We start from the raw sequence: 26,436 nt of genomic DNA, 5'->3' as shown, positions 1-26,436 counted from the left end.
CGTATGAGTATTGCCCTCTTCCACGTCATCAAGATCTAACCTACTTAAAGATAATGTTCTATGATCGTCCATTCTGATGTCATCTAAGCTTCCTCCTGTTTCTTTAAAGGAGGCTCCTTGTACACCCTCTTGAGTTCTATATCCTTCCTTATTCCTCATTTGTCGATATCATTTCTCCATCCTTGTCCCTATGGTCTCTGTGTCTTCTTCTCTCCATGTTAATAATTCTACTAATCCTCGCAACCCTCCACGAGACGGTTATGACCCTCTCTCTTCTTCGGTTCGCCCTTGCGTTTCTATGGGTATCATGCTTTTACTGCATAGATAGTCAATCCCGTCTTTAAATACCCTACTTCTGTTCACTTCTTCCTCTCTTCTCTTTATTTCCCTTAACTCCTCTTCCTCTCGCCTTCTTTGCAACCTGCATACTTTCAATCTTTGGGCTTCTGCTTTTTCGCGTTTCTCTTCTTCTAGTCTCTCCTTTCCTCTTTAAGCCTCATGCTTTCTTCGTTCTTCCCTTTGCTTACATTCCTTGACCCTCTCTTGTTTGTATAGTCCCTCTTCTTCCTTCTTTCTTATCTCGCCATTCCCTTTCCTCGCTTTCTCGAACTCCATCAATACCTTTATCATCTAGTTTAAGCAATATTTGTCCTCCCATCTATTTGTTCTGTACTATTGTCACCCCTTTAAACTGTATCTTTCATTCTTTTTTGTTTCTCTGCCTCTTCTATCTGTTTATTCTGTCTATCCTTTTTCTCATCATGCTGTTTACTTTCATCGTGTGTCTGTCTCTTCACTAGAATAAGCAGGGGGTTTGTATGGTGGATTGGCATAAACTGCTGCTGCTTTTAATTCCGTTAGAGGGTAAAATCCCATCTCTTTATACTCTACGTCTTCTTTCTCAGGAGGGAATAGAGGAGCTGAGTGCGTTACATCTTCCCCTTTATGCTGGTGAAGCATCCACTCTCTATAGACTGGGTCTTCTTTCTCATTCTGATAAATTTTCCAAAGCTCTAATACTGCCAACTTTTTCTCTAGCCTCTTTCCCTTATGTGTGGCATGTAAATATGTTGCCAGATTACGTTATACCGTATTTCACAACAAACCTCCTGGAGGCCAGGGCATAACTGTCTTATTGGTTGTGCCCTTAATCCATTCGGAATGATACTGCCTAATTTTGGCTGTATATCTTGGTAATGTTCTTCATAAATGTGTGAGAGGTGCTTCTTCCATGATGACAAGTCAATTCAGACTGCCAATACTTACCCAATTTTATCCTCTTCCTTCCAAGTTTATTAAATATATTGTTTTAATATATTTGAGCAGGCACCATCAGTCTCTGATCGTATTCCGAAAATCTGATTATTTTCCCTACTTTTGTTATTTTTTAAAAAAATCTACTGGCACTGTTCTTCTTGCTCCTTCGTTTACACTTTCCGTTAATTATTTTTATATCGTTCATTGTTTTTTAGTATCTTTAAGCTGTCTTTTTTTATTTATATTTTGGTTTTGTCTAATTCTGGCTATTTGATTGACTTCAATCCTTTGTCCAAATAATTTAAGGAAAAAATTGTTCTCCAGCATGGGGTTTGGCATGGATTCACATGCTCATGAATATTCCCCGTCGTCAGGCTGGGACTCCTCGGTAAAGAAAAATCAGCTTCAGTTTCACTTCTGAACTGTCTTTCTCCTAACAACCAATCACTGGTCTCTGGGTCATATTGCCCCCAGCCAATGACTGCCCTCTACCTAAGCCCCTCCTCTGGCAGCCATCTTCAGATTTTGCCCGCACGTTCAAGTGTTGGGAGTTCTCATGCTATAGCTCTCGAGCTTTTACTGCGTTTTGCGATTTTTCTAAGAGTTTTACTCTATTTTTTCAGTCAATCGAGCCTCAAGCTCCACCGATTAACCTTTCTGATTAATGGGGACCCGTTTTCAGATTCTTCAGCACCCTTCAAGGGCGGAGTTTCTTCTTGGAGGATTCGAGAAGCTTCTTCGAGGCCTACACCGCGTGGATATGGCAGAGGAGAAGAAGGACTCAGCGCCTCTCTTCAAGATTTGCCCCGGCTGCAACCTACAGAACGTATTTTCGGACGATGGACAGTCCCTGTGCCTCTACTGCCTGCATTCGGACCAGACGCATGTGGAGGATGACTGCGTGGCTTGTCGGGAGACGGTGCCACGCACACAGGCCGACCGACGCAAACGCCTCAATGAGTAGCTGCAGGCCAAGGCCCCTGCTCCGGGTGAGTCCCGGCAGCATGCCTCCCCTGCCCAGAAGAAGAAAGCGGAGCAGTCTTCCAAGAACTTTGAGGGCGCCCCTCCCACTGGGGCCCAACATAAGGCTGATCACTTCAAGTCCACTGCCTCCGGGAGCGCCGTTGTGACGGGCTCCTCGGCAGCCAAGGCGAGTTCAGCATCTCCAGCACCTTCGTGCACGAGCCAACGCTCAGGTTCTTCAAAGAAGAGGAAGTCGGACCATCCGGGCAAGCTTTGGGAGAAGACCCAGGCCGGACAGACTGAGAAGGCCAAGTGGGAATGGGGTCACGACCCTCCCCCTAAGGTGACACAGTCAAGACCACGAAGGCCCAGGTGCATAAGGCTAAGAGCCACACTTCCATCGAAGTAGTAGCAGGGTCCCTCGCGAAGGCCGCCGGAGCGGATTCGCAGGGTACGGCACCTAAGGTGAGGGTATTCCTGCCTGCCAGGAGGGAGTCCTCTATCTAGCCCATCGAGAAGACTCCGGAGAAGGTGATGCCCATCATTTCACCGAAACAGTCTCCCCTCGTCGCAGAGAAGGGGTGGCATGGTAGTCCTCCAGGGCACAGACATTTCCTCAGAGGAAGAGCTCACCAACTTCCCGGTCCTCCAGGAGGGGAGATGCGTCGAGAGCAGGCCCTATGGGGGGATCCCGACGAGGGCGACAGTGAAGATGACAACGAGGTGACCGACGAGGAGCAACGGGGCAGTGACGACGGAGCGGATCCTAAGCCTCAAACGCCCCAGTCCCCATTGTTTCCACCTCAGCAACCACCTGGGGATATCTCTGTGGACATTCTGACGGCTCTGCATACCCTTTTCTCAGAAATCCAGACAAGGATGCCTATAGCACCGGCGGCCCCGCCCGCTGCACCAAGGCCATCGGAGGAACCACCACCCAAGAGGAGGAGAGTTCACCCCCCTCTGCCTTTTCACCCCTCGCCTCCCTCTCCCCCACCGAAGGATGACATGGAACCGGACACGGCAACGACGGGCACTGGTACGGACGACGACGGCGGCCTGGGGGTTCTCCCGTCTCCGCCGGCCAGATCTTCACCGCCCGAGGAGATTGGCTCATTCCATGCCATGATCTCCAGGCCCTCAGAGCTGTTCCAGCTCGTCCCGGAGGAGAAGAAGAAAGAGGGTTTCTTTTACCAGCGCCGAGAGGCGGAGAGGAAGACCGTACTTTCAATCCCGTTATTGGATGATATTTGGGACAACGGTTTGTCCCTCATGAAGAATCCTTCATCGGCTCTGGCGAATAGGGATCGCTATGAGGAGAAATACAGGGTGCCGGACTCTGCGCCCAAGTGCTTACGGTCCCAGCCATCTCCAGATTCTGTGGTTTTCGGCGGCGGCCAAGAAGAAGTCTTCGGGCTCATCCTCGTCGGCGGCCTCCTCCCCCCGGACGGTGAGTGGAAGAAGTTGGATGCCATAGGACGAAGACTGATCTCGTCGGCAGCAACGACCATCAAAGCCGCTAATGCCCTTGCCATCGTGGCGCGTTACGACAGGGAACTTTGGTTTGGTTGAAGATGGCCCCTCTCCTGGACTTCCTTCCCGACGACAAGCGGGCTGAGGAGTTGGAGATTCTACAGGAAGACGAGGTGGCTTCGGACCACGCCATTGCAGTGGTCATGGACATTGCCGACACGGGATTCCACCAAATGGGCAACAGCGTTTGCCTTTCTTCGGCAAGGTTGGCTGAGGGCCACGAATTTCCGCCAGGATGTTCAGTCGAAGGTGTTGGACATGCCCTTCCACTGGGACAATTTGTTTGGAAAGACTGTGGACAAGTCTCTCCAGGCCATCAAAGCGGACACTGAGATGGCTCGTGCCCTGGTTACGCTTCAGCAACGGCGGCCGTCCTTCTGGACTTCTGGAGGGAAATCCCAAGGTTCCTCTAAAGGTTTCAGAGGAGTTGTCTCGTCCTACCGTCAACCCCCCCACTCGTCGGCCCAGGAGACCTACAGGGGCCGCACCAAGTCTGGAGGTGGACGTCGTCATCCCCAAGGCGGCGCTTCATCATCGAAGCAAGATTGACCCGGCCGTGTAGTCGGGCCCCCACCTGTGCACCCCAGTGGGAGGCCGGCTGGCGAACTTCATCAGCACGTGGAAGACCATCTCCACCGACCGTTGCGTGCTGGACGCTCTCGCCCACGGACATACCCTAGAGTTCCAACGGAATGTCCATGGATACCACCAGTGGCCCATCAGGAAAACCGCATCCCTCAGCTGCTGCTGGAAATACGGGCCATGATCAGAAAAGGGGCGATCGAGCTTGTCCCAAAGAGGCTCCGGAGTGTACTCTTGTTATTTCCTCATCAGAAAGAAGACCGGCGGTTGGAGGCCCATTCTGGACCTCCGCCGTCTGAACAAGTACATCCAATCCCAAAGGTTTCGGATGGTGACTTCAGCACGTGCTAGGACAGCTGGAAGGGGGGGATTTTCTATCGTCGCTGGACTTGGAAGAGGCCTATTTTCATATCCCCATACACAAGGGACACTGCAAGAACCTACGCTTCGTGGTTCAAGGACAACACTACCAGTTCAAGGCCCTTCTCTTCGGGTTGAAGTCGGCGCCACGAGTGTGCACCAAGTGCCTGGCCCCGGTGGCGGTGCAGCTACATCTACGAGGGATCCACGTGTACCCGTACCTGGACGACTGGCTCATCCAGGCAAACTCAAAGGACATTGCTGTCGACCACACAACATAGACAGTCCAACTCCTGTCGGATCTGGGGTTCTCGATAAAGTTTGCAGTCCTGCTTGACTCCATCGCAGGACGCTCTGTTTCTGGGAGCCCGACTCAACACAGTGTTGTCTCTGGCGTCTCCGTCGGAGGAGAGGATCGCTGCCATCTTGGGCAAGGTACAACAGCTGTTGGCCCTGAAGGTAGCAAAGGGGAGGTCTATCAAGTCCCTACTCGGCATGATGTTGTCATGTATATACCTCATTCAGCCTGTGCAGGATGCGGATGCGTCCGCTGCAGGAGTTCCTCGACTCCTTTTTGATTCAAGTGGCGGGGAGCTTCGATGACAAGATCACACTCGACAAGAGTTTCCGTCAAGCGATACAGTGGTGGGGAGTGCGTGCACATCTGTCCGCAGACGCAGATTTCCAGACCCCACCTCATCAGGAGACGTTCACGATGGACGCCTCCATGGAAGGATGGGAAGTGCACTCCGGAAGTCTTCATGCCAGAGGCCTGTGTCTACCGGAGGAGAAGTCGTTGCACATCAACGTGTTCGAGCTGCGGGCAGTATTTTGGGCCCTCAAGTCCTTCCTTCCGTCCCTCAAGGGCAAAGTGGTAAGGGTCTTCACGGACAACACCACCACGATGTTCTACATCCAGAGGCAGGGGGGAACAGGATCTTTGGCACTGGGCTGTAGCCCAGGGGATGTTCCTTGTCCCTTTTCATATAGCAGGAGTGAAGAACACCATCGCTGACTCTCTCAGCAGGGAGCTGCACTCTTGTCACGAGTGGGAGCTTTGGCAGGACCAAGTGGACCGCCTGTTCCGCAGATGGGGCAATCCCCAGATCGATCTGTTCGCGACAGCGACAAACACCAAGTGCCGGAGGTTCGCCAGCAGGTTTCCCCAGCCGGGGAGCATGGGGGACACATTCTCTTTCCCCTGGGACGGCCTGTTTCTGTATGCGTTCCCTCCGTTGCTGTTGCTTCTTCGACTAGTCATTCAACTCAGACGGTCCCTGTGCAGGATGATCCTCGTCGCACAGGCATGGCAGAGACAGATATGGTACCCGGACTTTCTGGACATGATAGCATCCCCTCCAGTCAAGTTTCCGGCGGACGCAGATCTTCTCGCCAGGGAAGGAGGCGCGATTCTGCACCACGACCCAGGATCACTGAACCTGAAGGCCTGGCTCCTGCAGCACTAGAGTTTGGAGACTACGATCTCCCAGCAGATTGTAAGGAGTTGCTCGCCAAGGCCAGAGCTTCATCTACTCTCACATGCTACGGGCACAAGTGGAAGAGGTTCGCCGTTTGGTGCCGTACTCAGAAGATCGACCCTCTACGAGCCACTGCTCCGCACGTGCTCCCGTATTTGTTGTCGTTGGCCAAGGCAGGACTGGCCCATGCTTCCATCAAAGTTCATCTGGCGGCTATTTCCCGCTACACCAGATCTCCTGGACGATCATCCTTATGGTCGCATCATTTGTTCAAGGAGTTTGTCAAAGGACTATTCTTCTCGTTCCCGCCGTTGAAGGCTCCGGCCCGGTGTGGGAGCTCATTGTGGTGCTTACTAGGCTCATGGGTCCCCCGTTTGAGCCTATGCATTTGGCGCCATTGAAGTTTTTGTCGTGGAAAACAGCTTTTCTTGTGGCCATCACCTCTGCACGACGAGTGGGAGAGATCCAGGCCCTCTCTTGTAAACCACCTTATTTGACATTCCACGAGACGACGGTGGTGTTACAGACTCATATCTCCTTCATGCCCAAGGTGCCATCGGACTTTCATCTAAACGAGCTTTTGGTGTTACCTGTATTCTTCCCGACGCCTTTGTCGTCGGCTGAGAGGACTTTGCACTCGCTGGATGTGTCTAGAAGTTCTATGTGGACCGCTGAAAGAGTTTTCGGAAGACGTCACAACTTTTTGTGAACTTTGGCCCTGTGAACCATGGGAAGGCCCTCTCCAAGTCTTCCATTTCCAGGTGGCTCTCTGGCTGCATCACCCATTGTCACCTGTTGGCAAACCGACCGTTGCCTGGCTGTCCGAGGGCCCATTCTATCAGAGCGATCACTACAACTACGGCGTTCCTGTCTGGTGTGCCCCTGCTTGACATCTGCAGGGCTGCTACGTGGAGGTCGACGCACACCTTCACGAAGTTCTACTGAGTCAACGGGGATTCCAGGAAGGAGTCCAGAGTCGGCCAAGCAGTGCTGTGCAACCTGTTCGCTTGAAGGTGAGCCTGGTGAGGAGGTAAGAGCTGCTTAATGTTGAGATGCTTAATGTTGAGCCTTGCCACCTCTCGTGGTTGTGCATGTGTGTACTGCTATGTATTCTCTTATTCATGAGCATGTGAATCCATGCCAGACCCCATGCTGGAGAAGGAACAAGTTACTTACCTGTAACTGTTGTTCTCCAGCATGGGTCTGGCATGGATTCACATGCGAACCCTCCCGCCTACCCCTCTGCGGCTCTTCACTTGGTCATACTGCCACTTTACGTGCTACCAAATCTGAGGATGGCTGCCAGAGGCGGGGCTTAGGGAGAGGGCAGTCATTGGCTGGGGGCAGTATGACCCAGAGACCAGTGATTGGTTACTACTAAGAAAGACAGATCAGAAACGAAACTGATACTGATTTTTTTTTTCTATACCGAGGATTCCCAGCCTGACGGGGAATATTCATGAGCATGTGAATCCAGGCAAGACCCATGCTGGAGAACAACAGTTACAGGTAAGTAACTTGTTCCATATACAACATAACACAATCACAGCCCCTCCCCCTCTATATTTTTACCAGCCGCAATTGTCTACTTACTTCCGTCACTCAGCTCAAGTCCCTTGGTATCAACTGTCCCACAATCGACCAGTTAGCCTTTCGTCCACGGAGCCCCTGCAGGAACCAGACAGGAATTTTGGCAAAGGGGGACCTGCCGACTGTATTTTGATCACATGATTCTTTACGTGCCGCTCTCCTGAGGAAACTCTGCAATTGCCGCTTATGGAGGGAGTCGTTGAGAGTCTGGGAGACTGGGTCTGGGCTCTAGGTCAATACCAAAATGTGCTGTAGTACCTTTAAGCTTATTTGTGCTAGAAGGAATTACAAATTAAATGTATCAGACCAAATAACCAGACAGACTCAAAGAAGATGCTAAAATAATGCTTTTACCTCAATGAAGGAAGGCAGGGTTAATCGTCATTCATTAAATCGATGTATGCAAGATCACAACACTTGTTGATTATACTTAGTTTATATAATGCTAGATGCGTCATCTATGACTTCATCTTACGTGGCATATTACAAAAACCTGTCGAGGGGTGGGATTGGATTAGGGCCTCATGCTCTGTTCTGAAACTGCAATTTGTTAACATTGCTTTGTTAAAATCACAGCATTTCGTTTGTTATTATTTGGCTGTGGAGATCTCTGGAACTGTTTAAAAAAAAAATGTTTACATAGCGTTGTTTAAGTGTTCTAAAATGTGTATCCCCTCGGTTGCTTTGAGATGGGGAACCTGCTCCACTTTCTGCTAAAATGTGAAGAGATGGAATCTATTACTCTATCATTCGAAATGGTGATTCCTTTGGGCAGTGGAGACTCCTTCCCATCTTTAATCCATACTGATGATGTGAAGGCTGAACACCCTTACATTTTCATCCTATCTGTGGGTTGTGGGGAGGGACGTCATTTGTTCTCCTTTATTGTTGTGGTCATTGTTATTGTTTTTATAGGCAGGTGAAATCTGAGCCGTCTTCCCTTCTTGCATCCCGTGCCAATGTCTTCCAGGACGATGAGTTTGATGTCTTCAGCAGGGACTCCATTGATACATCAAGGGTGTGGAAAGGCAGAAGGTGAGTGTCATTGTGAAGGACTCACAGGCAGGTAGTACAGAGACATTCCTGCTGGGCCACAGGCATCTAGTCATCTAGATCCATTTATGGTTAACTGCTATTTTTGATAGGAATAATGCATATATGTTCTGTCTAGTGATGTCTTTGCTACAACACTTACCAGCAAATGCCATACTGAGCTGGAAGTGGGGAGAGCAGAACTGTCTGAGTGCTATCAGGTGCATAATTCCTTCAAAGCATATCAGCTGGTTTTCAGAGGGTCCATGCAAGAGCTCACTTGTTCTGCAACATTAGCATTCTTAAGTGTCTGCAATCCCCATTGTGTCTTAACAGGGGATGTCCTAAAATGGACAAATAAAACAACTTATTTATTTGTAATAGTTTTTTATACTTTAAAATGTTTCATAAATTGAACATATCTTGCATACAGATTATTGTACAGGCAAGTAAGTATTCACATAGGAGCATAAGTTTACATCCAGCAAACATGCCACATCATTAAGCGCAAAACTTATTTTTAAATTCTTATTTTAAAAAAACACAACTTTAGGTAGTCAAACTAAAAACATTGCACTGTAACTGCAACCGAAAGGCCTAGTCAACTTGAAAGAAATTGTCTCGCAGTGCAGAAAGCGGACGTCTCAATGTCTACACTTTGCAATACCTTTAAGATATAAAAGGCGAACATCCTCTACAACACTCATGTATATAAAGTCGGCATCAGGCACAGGATGTCTTTTTCGTGTGTTAAAATGTTATTGCAGGATCAACTTCTACAGTTTGGTGTAGATGATGGGTTCATCTCCGAAATTGCCTTACATTTTTTAAGCACATCCTGGTGCTGTGTATAAACCCAAGGGCTCTATTGATGCCTTCTTCGGGCTGTTATAAATGCAGACGCATCTAGAATCCAACAAAGCTGGGTCATTTTTTTCCTTCCAGCCCTTCCTCCTTTCTGAAGGGAAACCTGTGGTTTTCTAATTAGGCCTGGCTTTAAAGGGAGAGTAGGTGGCAGGTGAATAGATTGGCATTGGCCACTGAGTATTGTCCAAGAGCCCAGTCACACCATATAAATATTCAAGCAGGCACGTTATTTTATCCACCAGTCACTACTTTAAAGGTGAGCACATTTCAGAGAATACTGCAATACTGTTTTGTGGAAAAGGTAGAGTGTCCCCTGTGAGATGCACTTATTCTTTCTTGCATCATTCTGAAAGGCAAAGGATTTGCCTCTGTGGCCCTTCTTGCCATTCTATGAGCCTTTTTGTCTTTTCCTTCTTAACTGCAGGAGGGCAGAGGATTCCAAGCAGTTCCTGAATGACCGGAGTGTGGTTGCGGAACAGCGTGAGCGCTACCAACAGTATAGTGTGATTGTAGAGGAAGTCCCAATTGAAGAAGGAACTGGTCAGATGTTCAAGGATGATTATGAGGATGAATATGATGACACATATGATGGAAACCAGGTTGGCGCTAATGATGCAGACTCCGATGATGAGCTTATCAGTAGACGGTAAGTGCTGCAGATACTCTACCTTGCTCGTTTACCCACTCTACAACAAAACATCACCAGTGACTTGACTTAAATTCTCCACACTTGTAAGTTTGTGAAAAAGCTATCTCATCAGTCAGAGGCTGTAAAATCATAAGCAGATTGTCCCTGTGTCAACGCCGCCATTTCGGATGGCGAAGGGGAAACATTACAGCAAAAGGTTCTTCTATCGAAAGAGGATTTGTAAACGTAATCTACAGTTAGAATTCCCATTAACCTGTGAGGTGTTAACACATTGACTGCAGGACAGGTATGACACCTACTCCCTGAATCTGGGCGTGGATATCTGGAGGAATTAGGTGAGAAAGGTACAGATCATGGTGATTTACTGCAAGGTCTGGCAATATGAAAACCTAGATATGTTGTAGATGGAAAGATGGTCCCATTCACTAAACTGTTGCCGAGGTACAGGCTCCTGAGAAGGGAAGAAAGGAAGTATAAGAAGCTAAAATGTTTACTGGAAACAAATGCTATTCATTCTAGGGGAACTCTGGCTGAGCCTAGATTATGTGCTATGTTAAGAATTAATCACCCCCCAGTTTCTCAAGCACCACTTGGACCATGGTGCTTCATTACCTTACGAGGATTCACCTCTTGGATCACTACCTTGCATAAGGGCCAGCTGACGCAAAGAGATAGATACCAAGCATTTGAAAGACCAGAAAGAAGCCACATTTAGACACCGTGAGTCCAAGACTTGGTGACCCTTCCCTAGTTTGAAGACATAATTTTAAATTGAACCGCGTATCTGGCCCCCCACTGCCATTAGCTTCTGTCCCCTTGAGTCCCACTGAGTTTTTGTAAATACTGGATGGCTAGTTGTAGGTGTTTTAATTAATTTTTAATTAATTTCTTTAGAAAGCCATGCACTGTCCTTTTTATCATCAATTTGCTAAATATTGTTTTATGGGCACTCTATAATTTCTGAATATATTGTGTATTGGTGTAAGTCCCAATCAAATTGTTACAGACAAAAAGAACTCCCTTTAACCTTAATGAAGTCATGTTAACCCTTATTGCGAACAAGTGCATGAAATATGATATGTCAGTCAGAAGAGCATTACTACCGCTGTGTGTTTCTGCTAAACTAACCAGGCTCTGTCCATTTAGGCTGGGGATGATCAGACACGTCCTATGTAAGGAAGAGTGTTGATGGGTGAGGCCTCTGCACAATGCAGATTGGGAAATGCTTGTTAACTACCAACCAAATTCTAATTGTGCAGTCTTCAGACAGAAGAAATCTTAAGTAGCCCCAGAGAATGACTGCAGAACTCTTTGGGATAGTGGACATCCTGATTTAGCAAAGGTGCACATTCGTTGTTAAAATGGACTTTCAGTAGCAGCCCTGTGGGAGGGTTCTAAGGTACCCAGTTAGTGAATTAAGTAGCGAAACTCAATCAAGGTAGAGTGGCAGGGCAGTAAGGCTTAGACTTCTCGCGATACAGGGGTGGGGTACTGGTACTGTGTGTCTCACACACACACACGCACTTTTTAAAAACATTTTATTTATTTGGATTTATAAAGCGCCAGCGGCCCATAGGCATTGTGGCGCTGTTACAGAATACTTATCTTGGACGAACAAAACATTTTTACATACAGAACCAAATAACAAATTGACATATCTATGATGATAAAAAACAGTGTAGATAGTGGAACAGACATTTTCATAATGAGATGGTACAAAAGACTTGTTTTGGCTAGCAAGCAGTGTCAGCGGTACCATTCATCTAAGTACAAATGAATGACACATTCTGAAGCGAGTGCTGGGCTAGCGGAATAGTTGTGTTTTCACACACAGCACTGTGAAAGATTAAGTCAGACGGAATTACAAAAATACTGTATTAGGCCTTAAAACACTAGACATCTAAAAGCATACGTAAACACTACCAAAGCAAAACTATATATATATATATATATATATATATATATATATATATATATATATATATATTTTTCTGAGGCTTGTGGAATCTGCTTATATCACATGCTGTGCATAGGCCAACATCTAATGGAAGCTGCAGAACATTACAGTTGTTGTTTTTTCAAAATTTGAAAAGGGACGTTGAGAGGCCGTGCCAGTAGTACTATCCCTAGTGTGACATCCGCAGTACCCATGGTCCTTCACGTGTCAAGGTCCCTCAGATTGTTTTTTTCCGCCATCGTAGACGGTCGCACAATAGCGTAGTTCCTCTTTCGGCATATCGCCATTGATTATAATAATTAGAGCTAGATCTCCCTTCCTATACTTTATTCACTGAGTATCAAGATAATCTTAGACTACAGTGAAGGAAGACGATCATTGAAGAAGATCATTTCGACAAATCCGTTCGGCCCTGGAGGGCCGCACCGGGCTTCGGCCCACGCAGTAGGGAGCGAGGGGGGAGGTCATTGAAAATGTATTTGCCCCTTTTCCTACATTACATTTTCCTAGCTGCCATTACATGTTATCATGGATAAGGCCCCTTTTAAGTTCTGCCCAAGTTGCAGGAAATAATTCCCTTAGGTCGACAAGCACCTGGTGTGCAATCTCTGCCTCCCACGAGATCACGTCAAGGAGAACTGTCGAGCCTGTAGGTTCTTCAAACCGAAGACGTTGAAGGACCATAAGACAAAACGCTGGGCCCGCTACGCCATGCAGGCCGAAGCCACCATGGACGTGTAGGGGACCTTCAGCGATGGTAGCAACGCCGCCATTTCGGATGGCGAAGGGGAAACACTAGTTTTCCAAGCGCAAGCCCCTGACCCCAAAAGATAGGCCAGCGGCACTGTTATGGGGACAACCTTCGGCGGCACTGGCGCTCTCACAACACCTACCTCCACTAAACACAACCCAGGGCTGAGACTCGACGCAGTTGTCGACTAAGGCCCCACGCACGACGTCTAGGGAGAGGTCCACAAGTTCGCTGTCCCCTGGGCATTCGCGATCCCGATCGCCACATGACAGGCCGGACTGTTGAAAGACAGCACAGGCGTTGTGCATAAATCCGCACCCAACCGTCGAACGTCGGCTGACGAGGCATCGGGCCACACCAGACCGAGTTTCGACGTTCTCTGTTGAAATCGGGTAAGGCCTCAGTGCAGGCGGGATTAGCCCACTTACTGGAAAAGCACGCCCCAAACAGACATAGAAAGGAGAAGGAGTCTAAGAAGAGCTCTTGCAAGACGCCTCATAAAGATAGGTCACACTCCTCTTCCAAGGCCCAGCCTCACAAGGGTTCCCAGCCTCACAAGGCTTCTCACACGCACAAGGGTTCTCAACCTCTTGGGAAAGATTCCTTACCAGACCAAGTTTCTCCTCCTGTAAAGGACTCCTTAGAAGGTACTGTAACCCCTCAGGCTTCCACACTAGGCCCTATGTCTTTTCGAGCTCAGCTCAATGGACATGTGAAGACATAGATAGGGTCATAGATAGGGTAATGAGGAGGATGACCTTTATTGGGATTTTTTATGAGAAAAACCCAGAAGCTTTCCAAAGCATCCAAAACACTCCTACTATAGCTGCCTATGGGTCTCTAGCCATTGGTAATATCCCTTCTAGTCAACCCCCTTCTAAAAGGTCTCGCCCAGACACCCTGGATATTTCACCACAGGTTGATCCTCCCTACGTCGATCTTTATGACACAGACTATGATGATGAGGCTGTAGATACTTTTTTTTTTATTGTATCTGGTTTACATATGAAACCCTTTACATATATATTTAATTATTAACAATGCCAATGATTAAAGAAAAGTGAGTCATATAAAATTGTCATTACAGTATAAAGTGTGATAGCAAAATTCAGTATATACACGATTTAAAAAGAACAGTTTCATAAAAACGAATCAAATTAGCCCAAATTCATGTATAACATAGCCAGACTGGACATAAACAGAGAAACGGGGGAGTAAAACCTATCCATGTGAAAGGAGGCCAGGCATCATATCCCTTCATGGCTAAGAGACCCCTCTCAAGCCAAAGCCTGGGTCAGATCCAAGGATTTAATGAACCTGGCCACAGCAAGCCCTTCCGATAAGTTATTAATAGATAGACATCTGGACCATGTATAATCATCATCTCCCAAAAGCCCGGAAATACGAAATTTCCTCAGATATAGATTCCTATTTGTTGTAAGTTCGAGGCACTCTAGGAGGAGATGTTGAGCTGTTTCTAAGACCCCTATCTTATTACAGAATCTGCAATGACTATTAGAGTCATCAATCATGTTCCTTCTCCTCAGGACCTCCGTAGTTAATAAAGAGTTCCACTTAAGTTTGAGGAGAAGGTAACGAAAGAATTTATTTGGGAATTGAAACATCATGAACGATGGACTACCTCTTTTTCTATATTCATCTTTGATATTACACATAGAGGGGTACAAATGTAGACGTTCGATCGTATGGGACCAGTCTAGAGTGTAAAGCAATTTCTTAACCTTATCTGGGTTGGTCATGAGTGTTTCCCTATCCGTAGAGAGGTAACTGCGGGTGCTGTCGCGTACGATCTTGAATTTATTCAAGTAATCATTCCCTGTAGTACCTTCCTGGGTCAGGAAAAGAATGCCCAGGTCTACATATAACGTATCAGTAGTAGGACACAGAAATGAGCGAAATAGAGCCAAGTAATGCCACTGAGATTTGGCTCTAAGCGAGACCAGTCCCAGTTCATATCTAATGGCTACCACCGGAATACTATTGGGGACCTTCAGGACCTTTCTCCAAATTATTCCTTTATTTTGTGTCCCAGACTGGTTGAATATTCCTAAAATGTAGCTCAATGCCATATAGTAATTTAGGGACTACCTTCCCTTCATAGAAATCCACTACAGGCTTTACCCGAGAATCTTCTTCTTCTATCTAATTTGGACATCTGGATAGAAAGCGGGATTGCCTTGTGCTTAATCGCCCGTTTAAGTTCAGAGACTGAAGGTTGGGCCAAAATTGGAAAGCCCAAATATATAATTTTTTGTGCTCTCTGAATAGGTTTCCCCTCTATTTGCCAATCTGGGGCTTTGATCTTTCTACCTTTTTAGATTACCAAAATGCGGGTTTTACTAGGGTTGATCTTAAACCCATTTATTTTTGCATAATGTTGGAATTTGTTGATCAACCGTTGAAGCCCGATTTTGGTATGGTCAAACAGGAGGAAATCGTAGGCAAAGGCCAACCACTAGAATCTAAGGGCGCCCAGCTTGGCACTCAACAGCCCTGCTTCAAAGAGGAATTCAACCACATCTGCTAGGTAAAGATTGAAAAGGCAGGGAGCCAAAGAGCAACCCTGACGGACCCCTGTCCAAGTTCTAATTCTTCTGGAAAGGTTCCCTTCCATACTAAGCCTGACGTGGATCCCTGAATTTGCATACATAGCCTGTATTAGTTTCAAGACTCCCTCGGGCATACCCCACTTTTTGATTTTTGGCCCAAAGTCGACCTCTAATGACTGAGTCAAAGGCAGTTGACAGGTCAATAGAGGCAACATAAAGTGTTCCCCCAAGTTTTCTCCAAGTGGAGGACTGCAGAGCCGTGAAAATCAGACCATTTAGATTTGTAGAATGCCCCACCCTAAAGCCAGTTTGGCATTTATTAAGGATATGGTTCTTTGTTATCCAAGCATTAAGGTTGGATAGAAGCAGAGAGGAAAATAGCTTGCAATCTGCATCAATCAAAGCAATTGGCCGATAGTTTTTAGCCAGACTTCTATGCCCTCTCTTAAATATGGGAACAATATGGGCAGTCTGCCAACTAGGGGGGATAATACCACTATCAACCACGTTATTAAATAGCTTTGTCAGTATGTGGGCCCATATTTCTGGCTGCCCCTTGAAGGTATTATTCATAATACCATTTGGCCCTTGCGCCCTAGAATTTTTGGCTTGCGTATGCATAATCGACAATTGGTTCCCAAGGTGTAGATTTAGCCCCTTCCCCGATTTCATAATCGTAGCATGCTTTATGCTCATATTTATAGAGATCGGAGAAGAAGTCGACCCATTCAGCCTATTCAGCCTCCGGAACCCCCATTCAATTGACTAAGGGCAGAGACGGGACTTTGCCCGTTAATTGCTCCCCAGAAACCCCTGAGGTCCCTTTTTACCAGAATATTGAGTTTAAGCTCTGCATCATCTTGTAACATTCGATTTTATTTTTTAGACATGCAGAAATTCTTATATTTCTGTCTGATCGCCTTAGTAAGTGTATTTTTCAATTTTTGATCAATCCTAAGATTCTGAGTCTCTCTAATCCGCTTTTGCATCCTAGCCTTTTGTAGGGCCACCTCGCTGTTAAAAATATGGGGATGGTTTCTTTTGTTGGTGCCCTTTATTAGGGAGTCCTGGGCTATACAAAAAAGATCTTTAAAAAAGATATCATATCCTAGACTTGTGAAGGCCGCTATTTTCCATTGGTAGGAGGTATTGTTCAAGGACTCCAGCAAGTTTTTAAGACCACTTTGCTGATCTTTTGGATCAGACAGAGTGCCCCTCAGGTGAACCCTGGATATATATCTTACTTGTCTGTTAGCCGGGACCAATTGCCTATCCTCCTTAAAATCTAGGTTAGGGCCAGGGTTATTTAAGGGACTCTCTTCAGAGTAGGTTTGGAAATATATAAATCCTGTAGTAATTGTTTTGCTAAAGCAATATTGATCAGACTAGGATTAGATTCTTGTACAGCTCAAGAGGGCACAGAAGAGAACTATGGTGATGACAAGGAGGAGACCAAGATGTACACTATAGCCTCTCGCATCATCCAAGACCCCCCAGCGGCTGATTCGCCTATTGACAACCAGCCCCTCCTGAATGACATGCTCATTAAGGCAGCTGAGCACTTTCAGATCAGAACACAAGAGACACAGCAGGACAAGGATTTTGTTGAGGATATCCTGGGGGATAGGGATAAGAAATCAGTTACACAGTCTATTGCAATCCTACAATCTGTCCAGAGAAGGATCCAACCTTCTCTGGAAACACCAAATCAAACACGTGCGGTTAACCCAGGCATAGAGAAGCTCTTCCGCCCAGCACCCATGGACCCCCTATATATCAGGGGACAGCTTAAACTGGACTCACTCGTGGTCACAACCACAAGAAAGAGAGAGGGTACTCCACTAGCTTCCTCTGAGGCGTCACCTCACAAGGAAAGAAAACGCCTATACACCATGGGCAGGATGGTAGCCTCTTCTGGGGCTTTTGAAGCTAGAATAGCTAACAATACGACACTCTTAGCTAGCTATGATTGCCATAAATGGGACGAGGTGTCCGCACTATTATTGTCAGCCCTGGAACCCTTAAAGTCATAGGGCATAGCTGCCTCGAGCTGCATCCTCAAGAACAATTTAGACGCCTCTAACAATGCGGGAATAATAATTGCGGAAGGCACTATTATAAAGCGCCATGCTTGGCTTAGCCAATCTGGCTTTAAGCAGGAGACGCAAGCAACACTGCTAAATATGTCTATCAAGCCCAACGTCCTCTTTGCAAAGGCAGCCGAGGACGCTCTAAAGTCTGCAAAAGATTAATACAATACTCTGAAGTCCTTGGGACAGCTCAGAGAGAAACCCTCAGGTCAAAGAGGGAATAGTAATTTTTGTCACTTCAGAGGACGAAATTCCCAAAGGGGTTCAGGTTATGGTCAAAACCAAGGGTCATCCTGGGGTAACAATCAGGGCCAATCCTCACAGGGTTACCCAAGAGGACACCGCTGATCCCGTGGCCGGGGGGAGGGCCTGCACCTCTAGAGATGGAGAAACACCTCCAATACAGTGATATTCCCCTTCAGGTGCCCTCCCATGCCTCTCAGTAGGAGGACACATTTCAAACTTCACCCAAGCATGGGAGGGGGTTCACCTCAGACAAATTGGTGATCTCCACCGTGGCGGGTGGGTACTTTGTGGAACTAATCCAGCGACCCAGCACCATCCCCCGCGCCATGAATAAAACTCGGAGGAAGAACAACGCATCCTTATCGAGGAAATCGCAATGCTGCTCCTAAAGGACGCCATAGAAGTCGCCCCAGCAAATCAGGTAAACGAGTATTTATTCAACCTACTTCCATGTGCCGAAGAAAGATCTAACAATGCGCCCAGTATTAGACCTACTCCCTGCAAACAAATATGCCAAGCCACAAAAATTCTGCATGACTACGCTACAGGAAGTAATCCCCTCTACTAAAGCGGGGGGACTACATGGCAACATTGGATATGAAAGATGCTTATTTTCATATTTCAATGTTCCCAGCGCACAGAAAATTCTTGCGATTCAAGATAGCAAACCAGCACTACCAATTCAAGGTGCTACCCTTCGGAATAGCCTCTGCTCCAACGGTATTCACAAAGGTACTGGCAGTGGTGCCAGCGCACCTGCACATGGAGTCAATCCCATTGTACCTTTACCCGGACGACTGGCTGATTACAGAGGAGATCCCCAAATGTACACGACAAACATTCAAAGAGCGATAAATCTTCTCTTTCAATTGGACATCTCAATAAACGAGAAAAATGAAGCCTAGTGCCAAGCACAACCAAACAGTTCCTAGGAGCTGTAACAGATACAAGGGAGGCCTTAGTCTTACCCTCAAAGGAAAGAGTCCAAAATATGTTACTGCAAATACCACATCATCAGGCCGGTCGCCAGATAAGCATACGCAAAACTATGCGATTGCTAGGCATGATGGCATATTGCATTTACCTGGTGCCGCACCACGCCTGCGCATGCGCCCCATGCAGGAGTGGTTGGCGAAACAGTGGTCTCAGGCAAGCGGTCAGTGGGACGATCTAGTGGTCGTTTCGCCAACACTACTACAAAACCTTCTCTGGTGGACAAGAGAGAATCAGTGAAGGGGCAAACCCTTCCACGATACAGAGGTGCAAGTGATAAGGACGACAGACACCTTGCTTGCTTGTTGGGGGGGCTCATCACCTTCATCACACGGCTCAGGGTATGTGGGCTCATGCCATGGCACAGAACCACATCAACCTGTTAGAACTGCTGGCAGTATTCAAAGCTGTTCAGGCATTCGAGATACAGTTAACAAATCTGTCGGTACAAGTCATCACCGACAGCACAACAGCTATGTTCTACATCAACTAACAGGTGGGCACTCATTCTCCAAATCTGTCCAAACTAGCACAACAGATTTGGAAATGGGCACTCAAACGGAAGATAGTCCTATCCTCACAACAAGTTCCAGGGGAACTCAATACGTTAGCAGACTCTCTAAGCAGAGATCCCCTACCAGAGGAGCACGAATGGCCACTAAACCCAGAGGTCGTAGATGACCTCTTCTCTAAATGGGGTTACCCCACGCTAGACTTGTTCGCTACAAGCGAAAACAAGCAATGAGTCCAGGTTCCAACAACCAGGCTCCAAGGGGGACGCCCTTTGTATGAACTGGTCAGGGAGGTTTGCTTATGCTTTTCTGCCCACTCCTCTCATGAACAAGGTGGTGAACAAGATTCACAGGGAAGAAATGACGCTCATCCTAGTTGCTCCCATGTGGGCAAGACAGCCATGGTATCCACACCTGCGCAAACTGGTGGTGTGCGATCTTATCAAACGCCTGTGCCAGACCTACCTGCTCACTCAGCATGGGGGAACAACAGTGCACCCTCAACCTCAGTCTATGAACTTGGCAGCATAGCTCCTGAAGGCGTAGAGTTCGGACATCTTAATCTGCCACAGAGGTGTATGGATATCCTAAAGGAAGCAAGGAAACCTAACACAAGGCACTGTTATTTCGACAAGTGGAGGAGATTTGTAGTTTGGTGCCAGTCTAAACAAATAAACCCCATAGAATGTACTCCATCACACATTCTAATTTATATGCTATTTATATGCTCCGCTTGCTAGATTCGGGGTAGTCTTCAACTCTATAAAGGTCCACCTGCCTGCTTTATTGGCTTACACCACCTCCCACAATAAAGTATCGTGGTGGAAGATACCAGTCATTAAAGCATTCATTGAGGGAGTAAAACAACTCCCCACTCCCATTTCTAACCCACCACCGGGATGGGATCTCAATGTAGTACTCGCTAAGCTCATGGGGGACCTTTTACAGCCGATGCATAAAAGTCTTAAGCACCTGACCTACAAGACTGCCTTCTTAGTGGCTATTACTTCCATAAGAAGAGTTCGTGAAATACAAGCATCGTCAGTGCAGGATCCTTTCTTTATCATACACCAGGATAAACTGGTTTTACACATTCATCCTAGGTTTTCCCCTACGTTCATTTCTAAATTGCACATAACCCAGTCCATTGAGCTGCTGTCCTTTTCCAGAACCCCATCTGCTCAGCTGAGGTTAAACTCCCTACACTAGATGTAAGGAGGGCGGTCCTTTACTATGTAAACAAGACCAGTCCGCTGAGGAAAACAGATCAACTGTTTGTCTGATTAGCACCAGGCAGAGAAGGAGACCGCATTTCCAAGAATGCCATCTCTAGATGGATAGTCCGATGTATACACATGTGCTATTCTTTATCAAACAAAACACTTCCTTTCACGCCAAGAGCTCACTCCACAAGGAGCACAGGAGCCACTCTGGCTTTCATTGCAAATATCCCCCTAGACAGCATTTGCAAAGCAGGTACATGGAGCTTAGTACACACCTTCACTCAGCAATACTGCATTGACACACATTCCAAGACCGATACACAGGACAAGCGGTTTTAAACATCTGTTTGCCAGTGAACCTTCACACAACCCACCACCTTCTCCTAACACTGCTCGCTAATCTATGCACAGCATGTGATCTAAGCAGATTCCACAAGCCTCAGAAGGGATACATTACTCACTGCAATCGTATTTCTGATGCTTGTATCGGCTTAGATTCACATGTGACCCACCCTTCCGCCCCTTGGAGAGAAGGTGCATGGATGTTTATTTTTTTTTAAACTGTTTTTATTAACTTTTACAATACAAGACCATGTAGTTTAACAAAGCCCCCAATATGGGGCCCGAGTCATGCATGCGTATCACAATAACGTGTCAGTCTATTTATGTCATGACTGCAAGTCCAACAAATAAAAAAAACATAAGTGTACAGTTACTGTAGAGGGCATATCCTCCAGGCGGACCCACACCAGAACCAAGTAAATACTCCGACACAGCGGTTGTGCACCTTCAAGGCAATGACCGAGCAGTCTCCAGGGTACTCTGAGGGGAGAAGACACTCACACAGTTCTGTTCATCAGATATGTAACTCCTGAAGGCCAACCAATAGTCTCTGGGCCTACTGTTGAGAGGAAGCGTCTGATTGTACTGTGTCTCTCTCCATTCGCACATCGACATAAAGTTCACCCAATGTTGTAAAGTGGGAGCTGTGACTACCCCCCCCCCCCCACATGAACGTGCCACCAATGACCTTGCGACCACCGAGGCCATGCCAAGCAAGCGTTTATCACTACCAGATTGCAAGTCCACCAACGCCAACAACCAAGTTTCAGGAGTGAAAGGGATCGTGACATCTATGAACTTCTCCATAACCTCCGCAATGGCCAACCAGAAGATTTGAATATGAGGACAAAGCCAAGCCACATGGAAAAAGTCATCTGGGGTCTGTTGGCATCACTTGCAGCTCGGGGACCTGTGTGGGAACAGTTTATGCAGCGAAAAAGGGGAGTGATACAACTGATATAGGCACTTATAATGAAACAAGCGAAGCCTGTTGTTGGTAGAAATCGATTTGGACTGATTAAGTACAAAACCCCATTGAGCCTCTGACAGCGAACGTGTTAAACTGCCTTCCCATTTAGTCGTACATTGGGATGAAGAGGGAGACAGCTACGATCGCGCCATCCCATACAGGGAGGAGACCACCATTCTAGTGGATGTCGGGTTTGAGACGTACTCCAGGATTGGAGAAACCGCCAGAGCCAAGGGAAAATCGGGCCATCGTAGTCTCAACACTTCACGGAGGCGGAAGTACAGTAGCATAGTGATCGGAGACCAGTCGCCCTTGGACTTAAGTTCCTCCCAGGTTATAAATTTGCCATGCGGCGTGACATCACCCAGCGTATAGACCTGCTGAGCCTGCAAATGTTGAATGAAAATGTGCTTGAATGTAAGGGGGATCCCTCAGACCCTGAATATGGCCATCATTGGGGAATTCCACAGTCCCAACCCTGCCCATTTCACTAGCTGATCCCAATCCTTCAATGTGATCTCTAAGGGTTGAACATCTGCCCTCACATGGCGCTCCCGGGCAGCCCAGAGAAAGCCCCTCAGGTCGTCAGTCTGAGCGATGGCCCTTTCCAGATGAGAATGGGGACAGCTATTCTTAAGGGACCACCACCAAATTGAATATTGGATCTGAGCTATAAGATAATAAAGAAAAAGATTTGGGACCTCCAGCCCACCCTGCGCGTACGAACAGCACAGTGTACGTAGGGCTATACGGGGACGATTTCCTGCCCAGATCAATTTGGACATCAGTGCCCCTACATGTTTCCAGAAGGACATAGGGGGCCATACCTGGACGTTGTTGAAAATGTAAAGTAGTTTCAGTAGGATAACCATTTTAGACGGTGAGATGCGGCCCGCCTGGGACAGGGGGAGTCATATCCAAGTATCTACCCTATGCTCCAGGTGTTCTAGGGCTGTGATGTAGTGCTCCGCAAAGAGGTTTGTAGGGGAGGTGGACACTCAGACACCCAGACAGCGAATTCCCTGCGGGCACCAAGCAAAGGCCTCCCCAACATCCTGTGACAAGACCCCAGTTGTGAGTGGAAGGACTTCGGATTTAGACCAATTAATTTGTAGGCCGGAGATGGCACCGAAAGCGGATATCTTATCCATCACGGGCTGTAAGTTAGTTCAAGGGTGTTTTATGTATTACAACATGTCGTCCGCATAGAGGGAGACAATGGATACACATGAACGGATTGTCACACCCCGGTGAGAATGAAACTCCCTCAGGACGCAAAGCCACAGGCTCGATAGCCAAGGCAAATAATAGGGGGGGGGAAAAGGGCACCCCTGCCTAGTACCCCGAGTGGGATGAATAGGGATGGATTGAATCCCATTTGTGTAAACCAGGGCGCGCGGGGCAGAGTAAAGGAGTCTTACCCAGTGAGGAACCGTGGTATCCACGCCTGTGCGACAGAGGACCTCAAACAGAAAAGGCCACTCAACAGAGTGGAACGCCTTCTCCGCATCCAAGGCCACCGCCGCAATAGGGACGTCCGGGTTCACATTATGCATTAAAGTGAATAATCTACGCAAGTTGTTCTGTGTCGATTGTCCAGGGATAAATCCTGCCTGATCTGGGAGGATCAGGGCGTGCATGTGGGGAAGAAGCCGGGCCACAAGCAGTTTCGCCAAGATTTTGTTATCTATATTTATCAAAGACAAGGGGCGATAGGATGAACATTGTCTAGAGTGTTTATTGGGTTTAAGCAGTACTGTGATCAAAGCAGTCCGAGTGGACTCCGGGAGAACCCCGGAGGAAGCTGCCTCTTCAAACATGTTACATAAATGGGGGATAAGCAAATCCGGGAACTCTTTGTAAACTCAGCTGTAATCCTGTCTGTTCCGAGGGCTTTACCATTTGGAAGCAACTGTATCACCTTGCGAAGTTCCTCTGCTGTGGGAGGGTCATTGAGAAGCGCCCCAACCTCCAAGACGAGCCAACCGAGGGCCACCCTATCCAGGTATTTGGTAATGATGTCATGTCCGGCCGAACTATGGGCAGTATACAGCTTTTCGTAAAACTGACGAAATACCCCATTTATCCCCACCACGTCCCTAACTGCCTCCCCCCTAGGGAATTCTATTTCTAGTATGGGTTCCAGACGATTTTCCTGTTTCATGGCCCAGGCGAGGGTTCTGCTCGGGCGGTCTCCCTCCTCATACCTCGCCGCCAGCACCGGGTCACCCAGGAATCTCGCCTCACTGTCCATTAACAAACGGATTTCACGCCTTTTTGCCGACAATTTCGGCCTGAAGCGAGGGGAAGTTCGAGTTTCCTTGAAGGAGCTCCATATTCTTAATGTCTTTCTCCATGCGGGTAATTGCCCTATGAATGCTTTTCAGGACCCCTCTCCTGGGACATGCACCAACCCCCTAAATAGACCTTACAAGCCTCCCACATGACCCCGGGGCTGGAGACGGATCCCACATTCTGCTGGAAAAATTCTGCAATGGCCAGACACAAATCTTCCCGGAACCTCCATCAGAGTTGCTTAGGAGGGGGAGGTGGGCCTCTAAACCTCACTAATACCGGGGAGTGACCCGACAGAGTGCGAGGGAGAATCGCACCATCCACCACCCGCGACAGATCTAGGGACAAGTAGATGTAGTCAATTCTAGAGGCGCTCCACATGTACACTGGAATGGAATGTGTATTCCTGCGCGTTGGGGTGATGCCAACGCCAGATGTCCACCAGAGAGTAGTCTGTTGCGATGGAGTGCCATTTTTGAGCAGCCCGGGTGAGTCACCTAGGGACCGTAGTAGACCTGTCTCATGTAGCAGAAAGGGCTAAATTAAAGTCTCCCACCCTGACCACCTCATACCCCGAAAAAGTTCGGAGGTATTACACACATGTCTGGAAAAACTCGGGGGAGTCGTAATTTGGACCATACGTGTTTATGAATAAAACAGACCAGGCCGCAATCTCACCGGCCACTAGTATAAACCGGCCTTCGCTATCCGCAACCTGTCTGTGCAATCTGAACTCCAATGAGTGATGTATATAAATTGCCACCCCCCGGGAGTGTGTTGAGTAGGAGGAGCCATACCTATGGACACCCCACCCTGCCAAGGCCGGGAGTTTGTGTTCCTTCCCTAAATGTGTCTCCTGTATGCATAAGACATTGACATGGTGATTACGCACGTAATTGGAGTTAAGGCGTGTCTTTTTTGCATTGGTGAAGCCCCGAATATTCCATGCGAGTAGAACAATCTCAAAGTTAACAGGAGCACGAAGCCCCTGAGGAGCCGTCAGGTTAAAAGTATATTAAGATGAATTAGAGAAAGCTGATATACATGCATGGCCTCCGATGATGGATTGCAGGAGCACAGTACTAAAGCATGACACTTAAGGAGCGCACTAGACCCAGAAGGGGAAACCCACCCCCAACCGCCTTATACTGAGGACCGCAGTACCCGAAGCACCAACAGTTAATAAACTATGGATACCCTTGTGACTGTCTTTTTTTAATATAATGGTTTTGTAGCTTACCTTACCTAAGCCCCCCTCCCACGCCAGAAACCCCAACCTACCGGCCAGCAATACCCACCCCCCAACCCAGCTAACAACAACTGTGAACTTCAAGTCACTTAAGTGCCACTGGGCATGGGGAGTGCCGGCGGCCGTAGCGCCTCCCAGTAGCAAGAGGTTAAGCTATTCTATTGGAAAAAACAAGCTTAGTAATTGATTCCAGTAACTGCAGAGCGAGGCCCCAGTGCACGCCAAGGCTCACGCAAGCAGAGCACAGTCATATAAAGTTCTCCTCCGAAAACAGGCGGTCTAGGATAACTGACAGGGGGAGGCCCCCGCATTTGGAAGTTCAGAGGCAAATCGCTCCGCCGACTCCGGGGTTGTAAAGAATGTTTTCCCCTGGTAGACGACCCTTAGTTTGGCGGGGTACATCATAGAGTAGCGGATGTCTTTCTTTCGCAAGATATTTTTCACCGCCTGGAATGGCTTCCTCTGGTCCTGCACTTGTTGACTGAAGTCCGGGAAAAGTCTAATTGTAGCAGAGCTCCACCGAAGAGATTCTTTTTCCCTAGCAGTGCAAAGTAGGATAGCCCGGTCCCGATAGTTAAATATGCGAGCAATGATGGCTCTCTCCGTCTCTCTTGTGCCCCGGGGGGGGCCTCGCCGCCAGGGAACAAAGGGCCCGCTCCACCATAAACATGTTTGTGACAGGAGGGTCGTCAAGGATCTCCCAAAGTAGTTTCTCCGCAAATACTTCCATGTTGTCAATGGGGGTGGATTCTGCAACCCTTATAATCCATATATTGTTTCTTCTGGACTGGTCCTCCAATTCCTCGTTCTTAGCCACCACTCTCTTCACCGTCTGTTGTAGGGACGCCACCTCGTGCTGGAGTACCGCAATCTTGTCCTCCCCTTCTCCAATCCGGTGCTCAGCCTCTCACATTCTGCCACGTAGTT

General features: G+C 47.6%; 1 protein-coding gene across 3 annotated transcripts in view; it reads left to right on the top strand.

Moving 5' to 3' along the window:
- ASCC2 (activating signal cointegrator 1 complex subunit 2) overlaps window positions 1-26,436 on the top strand; it is a 1,015,237-nt gene that overhangs the window by 666,157 nt on the left and 322,644 nt on the right. For all 3 annotated transcript variants that reach the window (XM_069619287.1, XM_069619286.1, XM_069619285.1), the window contains 2 exons: window positions 8,679-8,798; window positions 10,087-10,308. In XM_069619287.1, the coding sequence (XP_069475388.1) occupies window positions 8,679-8,798; window positions 10,087-10,308 (342 nt within the window). The remainder of the gene's footprint in view (window positions 1-8,678; window positions 8,799-10,086; window positions 10,309-26,436) is intronic.

This window comes from Ambystoma mexicanum, chromosome 10 (genome assembly GCF_040938575.1).
Source record: "Ambystoma mexicanum isolate Mex_15411 chromosome 10, UKY_AmexF1_1, whole genome shotgun sequence".
Taxonomy (NCBI): domain Eukaryota; kingdom Metazoa; phylum Chordata; class Amphibia; order Caudata; family Ambystomatidae; genus Ambystoma; species Ambystoma mexicanum.
Note: the sequence above shows the minus strand (reverse complement) of the source record. Positions and strands in the feature narration are given on the sequence as shown.